General features: G+C 49.5%; 7 protein-coding genes across 7 annotated transcripts; 2 read left to right on the top strand and 5 right to left on the bottom strand.

Annotated features, from left to right (window-relative positions):
• Positions 1 to 57: 57 nt before the first annotated feature.
• COCVIDRAFT_36619 (hypothetical protein) lies at positions 58 to 375 on the bottom strand (the record flags this gene model as incomplete). The annotated part of the gene is made up of 1 exon (XM_014702503.1): positions 58 to 375. The coding sequence occupies one exon, from the start codon at positions 373 to 375 to the stop codon at positions 58 to 60; it is 318 nt and encodes a 105-aa protein (XP_014557989.1).
• Positions 376 to 908: 533 nt separating this feature from the next.
• COCVIDRAFT_95579 (hypothetical protein) lies at positions 909 to 1,307 on the bottom strand (the record flags this gene model as incomplete). Its single annotated transcript, XM_014702502.1, has 1 exon — positions 909 to 1,307. One exon carries the CDS (start codon positions 1,305 to 1,307, stop codon positions 909 to 911), a length of 399 nt encoding a protein of 132 aa, XP_014557988.1.
• An 807-nt stretch (positions 1,308 to 2,114) lies between these two features.
• COCVIDRAFT_25489 (hypothetical protein) lies at positions 2,115 to 3,797 on the top strand (the record flags this gene model as incomplete). The annotated part of the gene is made up of 1 exon (XM_014702448.1): positions 2,115 to 3,797. One exon carries the CDS (start codon positions 2,115 to 2,117, stop codon positions 3,795 to 3,797), a length of 1,683 nt encoding a protein of 560 aa, XP_014557934.1.
• A 315-nt stretch (positions 3,798 to 4,112) lies between these two features.
• COCVIDRAFT_95760 (hypothetical protein) lies at positions 4,113 to 4,396 on the bottom strand (the record flags this gene model as incomplete). Its single annotated transcript, XM_014702501.1, has 2 exons — positions 4,113 to 4,185; positions 4,245 to 4,396. 2 exons carry the CDS (start codon positions 4,394 to 4,396, stop codon positions 4,113 to 4,115), a joined length of 225 nt encoding a protein of 74 aa, XP_014557987.1.
• Positions 4,397 to 5,522: 1,126 nt separating this feature from the next.
• COCVIDRAFT_95572 (hypothetical protein) lies at positions 5,523 to 6,267 on the bottom strand (the record flags this gene model as incomplete). The annotated part of the gene is made up of 2 exons (XM_014702500.1): positions 5,523 to 6,170; positions 6,229 to 6,267. 2 exons carry the CDS (start codon positions 6,265 to 6,267, stop codon positions 5,523 to 5,525), a joined length of 687 nt encoding a protein of 228 aa, XP_014557986.1.
• Positions 6,268 to 8,055: 1,788 nt separating this feature from the next.
• Positions 8,056 to 10,017, top strand: COCVIDRAFT_36614 (hypothetical protein; the record flags this gene model as incomplete). Its single annotated transcript, XM_014702499.1, has 4 exons — positions 8,056 to 8,175; positions 8,261 to 9,096; positions 9,147 to 9,399; positions 9,454 to 10,017. The coding sequence occupies 4 exons, from the start codon at positions 8,056 to 8,058 to the stop codon at positions 10,015 to 10,017; spliced, it is 1,773 nt and encodes a 590-aa protein (XP_014557985.1).
• Positions 10,018 to 10,319: 302 nt separating this feature from the next.
• Positions 10,320 to 12,200, bottom strand: COCVIDRAFT_25485 (hypothetical protein; the record flags this gene model as incomplete). Its single annotated transcript, XM_014702447.1, has 3 exons — positions 10,320 to 11,632; positions 11,680 to 11,808; positions 11,858 to 12,200. The coding sequence occupies 3 exons, from the start codon at positions 12,198 to 12,200 to the stop codon at positions 10,320 to 10,322; spliced, it is 1,785 nt and encodes a 594-aa protein (XP_014557933.1).
• Positions 12,201 to 12,622: the final 422 nt, after the last annotated feature.

Here is a 12,622-nt window from a genome sequence, read left to right as displayed (position 1 = left end):
CCAATCATCATGTGTGTATGTATGTATGATATCCATGGTCCCTGCCAGCCAACAGATCTACATTTCTCCCTTCTCCCCCCTTTTCTTGCCTTCCTGCTGCAACTCTTTCATGTGTGCTTCGTGGTTGTCGACTTGTTGCCGGTCAGCGGCAATATTGCTTTCGCCAGAGCTGGCTAGATCCTCGCGCCATCGCCCCTGTCCCTGTTGCTGTTCCTTGAGCTGTTCCTGTTTGGCTTGCTCGATCTGGTCCGCGCTGCGGTTGGCATCTTCCTTAATGCCCATGCGTTGTGTAATTGCAAAGGTACGACGCGTCGACAGGGTCATGGGTGTGCGGAGAGAACGCGTAGTAGCGCTAAGAATAGTGCGGGGTGCCATTGTCGGTGCTTTGAAGCTTGAAAAGGGAGTTGATGAGTGTGGATGCTTGGGAGGAAAAGACGACGAATATCGTGATAGGTTTTTGTGAAGAGAAAATGTTCGCTGAGACAGCATGTTATGGCTGTGGAGTCTTTAACAACCGTCATGGGCTGTGACGTCATCTCCTGCAGTGAGACCTGCTGCGTAGGCATTCACGCTCCACTTCAAATCTCGGCACTCTACACGACGTCAGCCAGGATTGAAGTGGAGCTGATCTGTGAGCAGCCTCGCAAAAGTTGCAACAGGTGGATAAGGGTACCACAAGAAAACGAATCTTAATTAAACGTTGAGATTGAACTTGCTATGCGCCTGCTCCCCCAAGAATGTATGTACACCATTTCTTGAAACTCGTAAAAGTAGCTTAATCCACCATTGTGACATGCCCTAAATGCTCCATGGATCGTCCATATCTCCCATGCACCAGCTCAGCTCATATATGCCTCCCCGTTGTGTTTCTGCGACATCACTGAGAAACCATCACGCGCTGTGTATGCTCATCCTGAGCTGTTCTTTGGTGCACTGCCTGCACCACTGCTCTTCTTGCTTGGTGCGCCCCCGTGTCCTCCAACGGTGGGGCTGTTGGGTTCGCTGATGTCCTTGTTGCCAGGGCTAACATTCAAGCTGTTCTGCTTCCCACCAGCTTCGCGCTCAGCATCTGCCTCTTCTGCCTCTGGAGATGTCTTTGAGGGGTTAAAAGCCGCGTCTGTATGTGCTGCACCATCATCAGAGCCAGATTTGGCATACTCGGTCGATCGTGGGTTGAGCGAGTCTTTGTCTTGTGCATCCTTTTGCGCAAATCGTGCTGGGCTCGTTGAAAGGAAGCGGGGACGAACGACTTGAGGGCGAGTGAAGACTGCGCGTTGAACTGCGCGTGCGGGCTGGATACGGAACATCTTGAGGAGTGAGTTGAGTTTCTAGATGTAGTATCTGTGTGGGGGTACTGTTGGAAAGCTGTTCAAGGTTCTTGAAGGTATCAATTGAGTTATTGAGAGGTGTTTTAAAACCAGATATTGGTGATATACAGATTGGTTAAGGTGACGAGTAGATGCGTGTGAAGCTTCGCACGACGGTGTTGTGACGTCATTTGCCGAAGTCCGACCGAAGCATTTGCTCACGTGACTAGGACACGCATGTCGATGACTATGGGAATCTGTCCTTCATATGTCTGAACGAAATAGGTTCTTCTATTGAATGTGGAATAAGATATGTGCTAATCTTACTCTTTTAAGAAGATATTAAAGCCAAATTTTAACATATAAAGTTAACCGATTCGTAACGCCCTACCCTAACAAGGTAACTTACCCCATCGTAACATTGAAGTGATTAGATGTAGAAGATGGTTACAACACGAATCATACTTCGTGAAACTAAAGAGTTTCAGCGCATTCAGTCGAAAACACAATGTCATCGTATCCCGACGGCTTACTTTTTCTAATCTATCGTCCTTCCAAAGACGGAATGGTCTTAGGTCTAGATTGTCCTACCCGCTACAGGAACAACACTTCTCGCCCCAGGCAGCAGCAGGTTAGGCCATATCACATGACTGGCCAGATTGATCACATCTTTGTTTTCGGGCGTATTTCTTTGAGCGGTTGAGGTAAAGGTGGAAGGCTCAACACAAATAAATAATTGAGGCATTCAATACCCTCGACGCGGTCCGTTTTCAATTAGCTGCGTCTTATCGCCACACAACAACCATAATGGCACTCTCTGCATGGATTCCGCCTCCCCCTCCAGATCCAGAAACACTAAAGAACCCTGCTCAATTCTCTTCTTTCCCACTGAGCCAGCTGCGAGCAGGCAAGATCAAAAAGTCCCTTTGGAATGGCAAGATTGAATCGGCAATCTACAAGACTCCTTTGGCCGGCTCTGTTGAAATAACCGAACTGGGTATCACGACAGACGAACATGCATTTCCTAAGCATGTGAGCCCCGACAAGGCTCTCCTCCACTACTGCGCATCCCATTACGACGACTGGAGGAAGGAATTGCCAAAGTCAGAACACTACTTCAAACCTGGCGCATTCGGTGAAAACCTGTTCAGCACAGAAGTCAGCGAGAAGACACTTTGCATTGGTGATCGGCTGGCGATTGGAGATGTCATTGTTGAAGTTAGTGAACCGCGAGGACCATGCTTCAAGCTCAATCACCGTTTCGAAGTCAAGGATATGGCCAAGCGCACGCAGACTCTTTTTCGCACTGGCTGGCTATATCGCATAATCAAGACGGGAGCAATCAAGGAAGGGGATATGATCTTGCTGCTTGAACGACCACATCCGGAATGGACAGTGGCACGCGTCATGTACTATCTCTTCATCGAAACCAACAACACTAAGATGATGGAGGAGATCGTCAAGATACCTCAGCTCGGCTGGGATATCAAGGATCAGTTTCAGGCTAGACTTGACAAGGGCGTAGCTGAGGACCAGAGTGGTAGATTGTTCGGCGGCGAGGACGAAAAGACATTCGCCTGGAACGAATATCGCCTAGTAGAGAAGAGGAAAGAGACCAAATCCGTCACAGCCTTTACTTTTGAGGCAGTAGAGGATGTTCTTGAAACTCATCCTGTCCAGCCAGGTAGCCATGTGCGAGTGAAGCTAGGCGGAAAGCTGGTGCGCGCCTACTCAGTAACCAGCGGGACGTCCAAACGTTTTGAACTCGGCGTCGCTCTCGATCCCGACAGCCGCGGTGGTTCAAAGTATCTGCATGAACAAACCAAGATAGGCGATGTTTTGACGGTTGGGCGCATCATAGCGAGCTTCCCGCTAGCCAAAGAAGCAGACAATCACATTATCATCGCGGGTGGCATTGGCATTACAGCCTTCCTGGTCGCACTCGAGCAGCTCCAGGAAACAAAGCAAAACTTCCATCTGCACTACGCTGTTGCAGAGGAAGTACCTTTCGTAGCCCAAATCGCAGCACTAGGCCCACATGCAACCATCTACAACAAGTCCGCCGGCCAGCACCTAGACATCTCTTCCATCCTCGGCAAAGCAAACGACCGAACACACATCTACACCTGTGGACCAACCCGACTCATGGACGATGTTGTCGACACCGCAAAGACTTACGGCATTTCCAAGTCGTCCGTCCACATCGAAGCCTTCACAACCACAACTTCCGGTGATCCATTTACGGCAGAGCTCCGAAAGAGCAAGAGGAGTGTACAAGTCGGCGCAACGCAATCGCTACTCGACGCACTGAAAGCCGTAGGCATGGACATTGACAGCTCCTGTGAAGTCGGCAATTGCGGAACATGTACAGTAGATGTATGTTCAGGCCGAATTGAGCATCGCGGGACCGCGCTTCAAGAATCGGAAAAGGAATCTAGCATGTTGAGTTGCGTGAGTAGAGGCATAGGTAATATCGTCCTAGACTTGTAATACAATCTTTCACCATATCCCGCAACCTATCAGTTAGTATCCGAAGTCATCTCCATTCCACCCACATAATCGACTTCACTTTAAAAAAAACACATGGATTTTGAAACTTCAAAATTCATATTTCAGAAGCTCTTCCAAGCTTCCTACTTCTAACCAAAAAAAAAGGAAATAAACGCCTCAAATGCTAATCCAAAGAGATATATACAAAAGAATTCTTCAATCATCCCACCGCATATTCAGAATCAAATCCTGCACCTCCTGACTACTAAGTCCCTTCTTCTCCCCACCCTCGCTGTCGGGTTGTGCGTCGGCGAGTCACATGCTACCGTTGAACCACCACGCAGCTGCGGCAGGCCATCCGAGGATTATGGCGTAGAAAGGGAAGTAGCTATGGACAAACCCGTTAGTTGTTGCTTTTTTTTAATGGAACAGGAAAAGAAGACTTACACAGCACTCGTCTTGACGAATCTCTGTCCCAAGTCGCCGGCGCGCCAGGCATGCGGTGCCATGGTTATGGGGTTGCGGGCAAAAGGGTGGGGTTCGACCATGCCGCGGGAGAGGGTGCGCCACATGATACGTGCTTGAGTTGCTGATGGCATTTTTGTTGTGTTGTTGTTGTTGTTGTTGTTGTTGTTGTAGTGATGGGATATCCAAATAAGACTTGTGTTGTCGATTGATGGTTCAGATTCTTGTCGTTCTGTCTTTCAGATTCGTGGTTCGGCTTCTCGAAACAAAAAAAAAAGAGTCTTGTCGATATCAAGTAGTTGCGTAGATATCCTCTATCCTCGTCTCTAATATACTCGTTTGTATGCGTTGTATGCACTGTTGGTTGTATGCGTTGATGTGGTACAAAAAAAAAACACCTTCACTCCCATCCTATATACACCTCCCGCAAACCAACCCTTCCACCCTTCTCCATCCGAAACGAAAAACCCACACCAGATCACGCATACAGCAATCACGAAAAAAAAAAAACAAGCGAATCCTCCATATCATCGCACCACCACAACCACACTCCTCTGGATGGCGTGAGCAAAACCCACCCACCCGGCACATCCCTTACCCACCCGACTTACTAACCCCCAGATTCGCCAATAAAAAACTACCAAAAGCGGTAAACGCCAGATTGCTCATCGAACGCAGTCGCGCACCACCGGCGCAAATTACCAGGTTGAGCACGCGCATGTCCGCGCCGCCGTGTACTTTAGACGAGTTTTTTTTAGGGGCCCCAAGCAGGGGGTGGTGGGCTGTGTGTTGTTGGTTGGGTGAGGATGGGGTGATATTTCTTCTGCCTTGGTACTCGGTAAGCGGAGGGCGCCGGGCGGGCCTGCCGGGGCGTGCGGGCGCGAGTCAGGGGGTCTGGAGGGATGGAGAGGGGTGGTGAGACGGTGGTGTGATGGGTTGGTAAGACGGGATTTGGAGGGAGAGAGAGAGAGAGATGATAATTATGTAGGTAGTTAATCAGCAATTATGAGTGGTAGAATTACTGAATATTGTCATCATCGTCGTTCTTCGCTTCTCATGAATTGTACGTAGGATGCGCAGGCATTCGGAGGGCCGTTGTCGAGGAAATTTGCGGCGTGAATGGACGGATTGAGCGCTGCCATGCAGACAAATGATACGTAGTGTACATAGATAAAGACCAAAAAAAATCGAATCGGGGGTATAACATCATCACGCATCGATCATTCCCACCACCTCTCCTCGTCTCAATGCAACTTCACCCTACGCCTTACCTAGCTCAACAATCTCCCCAGCCACAATCCACACGTTATCCTCCCTCTTCCCTTCCAAACACTGCACTCCAGCCTGTACCGCCGCCCTCGCAATAACGTCTGCATCTTGCGCCCACACATCCGTCAACTTGCCACTTCCAACCAATCCCTTCAAGCCCTTAGCCAGGCTCCTAAATGCCGCCTCAGCCGGCCGACTCTCTTCTCTATCCCCAACAATCAACCCGGGCCGCACTATAACCGTATGCTTGAAGCCTAGAGCCTTCACCGCCTCTTCCAATTCACCCTTCATCTTCGGATACGCAAAATATGACTTTACATTCGCGCCATTGGACGAGATGAGGACGCATACCTCTGTGCCGGCTTGTTTGGCGGCTTTGGCTAGGTCAAGGGCGAGATCGTAGTCGATTTTACGTTGGGCTTCGACGCCGCCGGCTTTTGCGCGCGTGGTGCCGAGGGCGCTGAAGAAGATCTTGGGGGCTTCGGCGGAGGGGAATTGAGACGCCCATTGCGCGGAATCGCCGGATATGATGGGTTGGAGCTTGGTGGAGCCATTGGGGTTGGGTAGGTCGCGGCGCGAGAAGGCGAAGACAGAGGAGAAAGAGGGATGACCGAGGAGGGTGGAGAGGATGTTGGAGCCCTGGGTAGAGTTGTTAGTTGTATATCCGTGGTGTGAGAGATGAGTGGCTGGGACGTACGACGAGGCCGGTACTGCCGGCAAGTACTGCTTTTGCCATCGCTCTTGGTTGGTGATATCAAGGAGGTCGAGGTTTGTGGTGGTCCTTCAATCAGAGCGTTGAGACGGTCGTTGGAATGCGCAGTCGCAAACAAATTCCCGGGCTAGATAGCGTGCTGGATAGCGCGTGGGATAGCGTGCCTGCTTGAGTGGGGATGATCGGCGAGACGTCGGAGGTCAGTGTGTTGATGGCTCGTTGATCCCATGTGGAACCACGAACGTGCGGAAAGGAAGTTGCTGGGTGACAACCTCGAGACGAATCTCGTGGTGTGATAACGCAACACCCTCTGATTATATCAGGCGGTATGGCACTCGTGTCAAGCCCTTCATTTCGTACGCTGAAAGAGCGTTTTTCTAAAAACGAAAGTTCCTTAACTCATTTGCCTTACTATGTGCCATCAAGAAGGATGGTGACAGCGTCTCTCCAGCGTGCGTGGATGGAGGCTTACCTCAAGGGACAATTATCCAGATCGCTAGTAGTGACGGCGTACGCGAGAGTACTTTGTATCAGCTCCAGCAGATCCTAGATTCCTTCAATGGCATCGCGCACCGAATTCGAAGCAGACTTGGGACAGATTTGAGACAATCTGGATACACATGAGACCCCTGGGAGCCCATTGAGGGTGGTCGAAATAAATGAGAGCTCCATAACCACCCGAATAGAGGCGATAAAATGATAAATTGCTTTGAGTAATTAAGCATCTGAATATTCTTATTATTTGCTGCGATGGCGTGTGGACAAATTTCCTATTACAAACTGCTAACCGTGTTGGTGACCTGGTAAGACGATGTGTTTTTGCAGAGAGAACAGTGGAAAGTCAGTTGATGGGCTTGAGCCTCTGTGGACATCTGAGTGTAAACTGGTATTTCTTAGAGTATTACTATTGTTTTCAATACGCAGCTGCTTTGAATACTGAGCTCCAAGTACAGCTGACATGCTGGTACCAGAGGTACATATCCCCATATCTTATGTTCTGTTCATCACATGTGTCCGGTAACACAGCCACTACCGATACCTCATCGTGCAGTGTGGGGTTGTTACACAAGCCTGCACGCAAATCGAGCCATCCAAAATCATAACAGTCATGCCTTATGTGAATTAGATACGCAATAAATCTTCTAATATAGACTGAATTTCGAATGCGATTGCATAAGCTTCGCAATTATATCATGGAAGTGAGCCGGCAGCACCAAAAGCTGGCACAACCAGACAAGTAAAGTGGGAGAGTAACACGCGTGTTTGGGGTGCTGTCGCTGAAGGAACGATACTGCCGGTTACACCAAACCACGCACGATTACGTTCAACGTGGGGGGCCAAGAAACATTCTGGGTCGTAAAAACCTATTGCATGCTGCATTTGTGTAGTGATACATGAGCTATTCTACGAGCATAAATAAAATATGTACTATGTTTGGAGAAACTTGGAGTTTGCTTATATCATGTAGGCCGTTTATGGCAATTTGGAATGGAACAAGTAATCGTGTCGGCAGATGATTGGGCACTGTTCCCATTCCTCTTGTTGGTGGCCAAACAATAAATCCTTTACAAACACACCTGGTAAGTCGCTACGTCATGTGAACAGCTGCCTTCACTTTCTAGCTGCTTGCTCTTACAACATTTCTTTGCCCGCAGCCTTCCTCATAGGTCGCATCACGCTCATTGGGGTATTTCAATCTATTGAATTCCGCTTTGTTTCTCCGACGGATCACAGTGTTCATATGCAAAGATCGCGCAACGCGACAAGACGTTCTGATCGCACAGCAACTCCCCTTGCAACCTTAGAAACAAAATGACAGTTGATATTCCCAATCTGTCGACTTTCAGTAATCCGCTGCTTTGTTCCAACAGCAAGGAGATACCATGTCAGGCACATGCTGGGCGCGGATGTAATAGCTGCCACTTGGTTCAAGTATGTCTTCCGTCTTTCTCGCTCATCTTTCGTGGCCAGATAGCCCATTTTCATAGCCCTATTTAACCCACTGATGCAACAACAGTACTGCTCAAAGGAATGCCAGACTGCAGATTGGTCTCGACACAAGCAAGCATGTAAATCCCCATTCATGAAAAACACTTGGGAACCCGAGTGGTATCGTACTGGTCGCCAGCCCGATTTTATCGGCGAGGGTCCCTCACACACCACGTTCGGCAATAGAAAGTATCTCTGGGGCAACATGCCTGCTCTCGATATCTTGAAGCCTCAGGATAATGAAGGTATGACCAGTGCAACGAGCCACGACTTCAACCTCCTCTTTGCCGCATCGGGTGATCTTCGGAACGTCATCAAGACTATTGCCGGGCTGCCAGAGGGATATGGAGGTAAATGCGTTGCTGTTTTAAACGATATGGATTTCGTCGTCGTGGCTCGCAATGCCATCATGCTCCTCGCTGCACTTCAGTTCGAACCAGACGTCGCAGCACCGATAATTATCCATTTATGGTACTCAGCACTACTTCCCCATGATATGGTACATGCTATCCAGTCCACCATCCTTCCTATGATCGAAGATGTTTGCCAGAAGATCAAGAACAAGCCCGGCAATGCACTACAAGCAAAGACATTTGAGGTAAATGGCCGAAAACTAAGCATAGCACTGAAGAAAGACGAGTGGGCTCGCTTGGCGACGTTTTGCCAGGTTCGCGAAGGATTGTCAGCAGAAGCTGCTCAACGGATTCGCCGCCGCATTACGCTGGCTCCCGAGAGAGTCGACTATCGTGATCGAGCTATGCTGAAACTGCCTGCTGGTGTTCGCCAGGGAGAAATGTACTTTCGCCATACTGGCATCTTGCTGCCTTATGGTTGTTCCACTGCGGACTTTGACACACCCAACCCGTAAGGATCCTTTGATTCCATGAACTGATCAAGAACTGACGTTAATCTAGCACGCTGTTCTTTCAAAATGACTGGCTAATGAACGATGACGCTACTCCCCGCGGTGGCTGGCGTTTTGACGAGTATATGGAGGACGCTCCAGCTGCGAAAGTGGACGAGTTCGGTGCCATTTTCTTTTACCTCAAAGGACTCCTTATCAGGTTCTGCGATAGGCTACGGAGCTCCAACGTTTCATTCCGCCTGTTCAACATGGATGCTCGAGATATAGGACCCTATATCGACATGAGGTTTGATCGTATAGAGGTGAGATACGCACTTCCCAGTCCTCACAATGCCTGACCCTTGACATTCGCACAGATCTCCAACATATGCGATCGAGGTTACGTCGGCCCGCACACCTGTCTACAACTCTTCTCACAACTCCTCAAGCCAACATCACAAAACCCAAACGCCACACTACTTCTTCTCTTCATAAATGCCGCCGTGGAAGTAGATCGCGACGCACACCCGCAAGGAGATCTCGAGTCACTCGTACCGGCTATGGAACGCCTCAGAGAGTACATACCCTTCGACAAATCCCGCGCAAACATGAACGGAGCTGGAATGAATCTAGCTGCACATCCCGACCTAATCTTGCGTATCGCCTGTTCCGATATGTTCAAACCGTGGCACAAGCACTTTGATACTTTCATGGATGAGTGCAGGATTACGCAGTTCGCTGCGCTGTGTGGGATGGCTGTCAAGAAGAAACACACCATTGTTCAGCCTTGGCCGTACAGGGTTGAGGATCAAACTACACAAAGAGATTTCGATGTTCTGCGCGCGAGTAGTATAACTGGATTTGAGCGATATGTAGAGTTGCAGAAGCTTGGAAGTACTGCTGATGATGCGCGTATTGCGTTTGCCCACCTGCAATTGTAGGATGTGGGGTAATCGTGCAACTATGGGTTCTTCCTTGACTAATGGGATCACTGAAGCATGGATTGTAATGATGGGCAATATATTTCCTTATGTAAGATTAGTAGTGTCGATATAGTCAAAGTTCATGGATGGTAAGGGTGTGTGCAGGAGTACCGCTCATGACAATTGCTGACACTTACCGTTGCTCATGTACTAAGGGATCCAGGTACTAATCCGCAAACAGACACGACTCTATATCCTACAGAACAAGTCCCGCTGCCATTGACTATCCCAAACCTATCCGACACCCCCATAAATCCATCTCAAAAATTCACAACACTCGCCTCCAACACCCCCTCTTCCCCAATTAACCTCTTAAGCACCTCCTCCCCAACCGGCTTATCCACCCCCAAAATCATCAGCGCCTCCTTACTCCCCTCCTTCTTATCCCCACCCCCCTCAACCCCATTCAATCGCTGCTCCTCGACCTCCTCATCCAACGGCGCCACATTCATAAACTTGATATTCACGCCCGCCTTCCCCAGCTGATTCCCTACATACCCAATCTTGCCTACGGAATCGAAATTTCGGCAGATGATGAGGGTGCCGCGCGGCACAAACTCGCCTTTGAACCTGTCCAAGCGCGAGATAAAGGGTCTGTTGCCGGATACGAAGCCTTGGATGATCTGGTCGTCGTCTGTGCTGTTGTTGTCTCGGGTTGAGCGTGCCGCGGCAGATGCCGAAACGCTGGAGCGAGATTGCTGGGATACGGAGCGGGAGGCGCGGGCGCGGAGGGTGATGAATGAGGCGTAGGGCTTGTCTTCGACGTTTTCGCGTGAGCGCTGCTCGTTAATGAGGATACCACGTTCCTTGGCGAGGATCTCGGCGTTGACGATGTTGATGTTAAGGCCATCGCTTGAGGTGATGGGCGTCAGCAGGCCTTTGACTAATGCGGCGAAAAGAGGCTTGGTGGTGTTGATGGTGGCTAGCTTTCCTTCGTATATCAGGTCGAAGGTTGTGCGGAAAGAATCTTTCTTGACGCTGGAGTAGTGTTGGGTATACAAACTACCCATCTTCTCAACGAGACTGATAAAGGGTTGTAGCGTGCGATATTCCTCTGGAAGGACTATCGGTGCATTGACTGCCGTGCGAGGAAGCTCTCCAGACAGGATCGACACCACTTGTTCGCATACGTCAATGGAGACATTCTCTTGAGCTTCAGTGGTTGAGGCACCAAGATGAGGCGTTGCAACCACCTTTGGATGCGCGATTAATCGAGTCGCAGACGAGTCTGGCTCAGGAGGCTCCGAAGTGAAGACGTCGATTCCAGCTCCTGCAATCTTACCAGCGTCCAGAGCTTCCACCAGAGCATCTTCATCAATCATCCCGCCCCGCGCAACATTCAGAATTCGCGCAGTGGGCTTCATGGTTTCTAGTTCGGCTTTTCCAATCATGCCTTTGGTTGAAGCTATGAGAGGCGTGTGCAGCGTCAAGAAATCTGCCTCTTTCAAGATCTCAGCAAGACTAGGCCTGAGCGTCACTGATGCTGCTGCTGCCAAATTCGGATTGGCATAGGGATCGTATGCGATGAGTCTCATGCCCAGGCCATTAGCGATCCGAGCGACTGTGAGACCAACTATAACAATGTAAGCGGTACTCAACTTCTCAATTCTTCTGAGTTACCTTTGCCCAATCCCACAATAGCAAGAGTCTTTCCTTTAGCCTCAACCCCTACGAGCCGGCCACGCTCCCATTTGCCCGCCTTGATGCTTTGTGAAGCATCGCCCACATTCCGGGCAACAGCCATCAACACTTTAGTATGTCAGCAGACACTCCATTTGCGTGACTGTGACGCACTCACACGCAATAGTGTGCTCCGCTGCAGCATTGATGTTCCCGGAGGGTGAGTTCACGACAATAATGCCGTGCTGAGTAGCGCTTTGAACATCAACATTGTCAACACCAACACCTGCACGGGCTACCACTTTCATATTCTTAGCTGCCTTCAGAAGATCTGCCGTCACTTTGGTCTCGGATCGAACGATTAGTGCATCATATTCGCCAATGATGCTTTTGAGCTCTTCAGGACTGAGTCCCTTCTTTTCGTCCACATCAAACTCATCTTTCAGTAGCGCTAGGCCGTCCGGTGACACCTTCTCTGGTATAAGAATCTTGCGTTTTTTTGTATGCATAACAGCGACCATGCTGAATGAAGACTCTGTTGGCTGCCTCGTCTAGGCGTAGATCTATGGGAACAAAGGCTATCAAACTCTTTCAATAATCTGACCTCAGATCCTTCAATGAGGGTTATGCTCAGTAATTAGTATCTTTGATTGATGTACTTCAGGGTTTTCGAGGCGAGGAATAGTTCGTAGACGGGGGGTGAATAGAGATGTATATATATCCAACTAGTTGGTCCATGCCCAGTGCTGTATGCAAGATCATTGTAACAAGCCGATGCCGGCTCGTGCAGTACATCTGTTACGACACGTCAGATTTCTGGTTCGGCGGGCTGTGTTGCCTCTGGTTACCCCGCACTTTTACCCCACGGGGTACGCTATATTGCGAACTGAATGGACGAACCCGCATTCAGGATACATAACTACTCAAATTAGCTCTCAGCTAA

This window comes from Bipolaris victoriae (genome assembly GCF_000527765.1).
Source record: "Bipolaris victoriae FI3 unplaced genomic scaffold scaffold_30, whole genome shotgun sequence".
NCBI lineage: Eukaryota > Fungi > Ascomycota > Dothideomycetes > Pleosporales > Pleosporaceae > Bipolaris > Bipolaris victoriae.
Note: the sequence above shows the minus strand (reverse complement) of the source record. Positions and strands in the feature narration are given on the sequence as shown.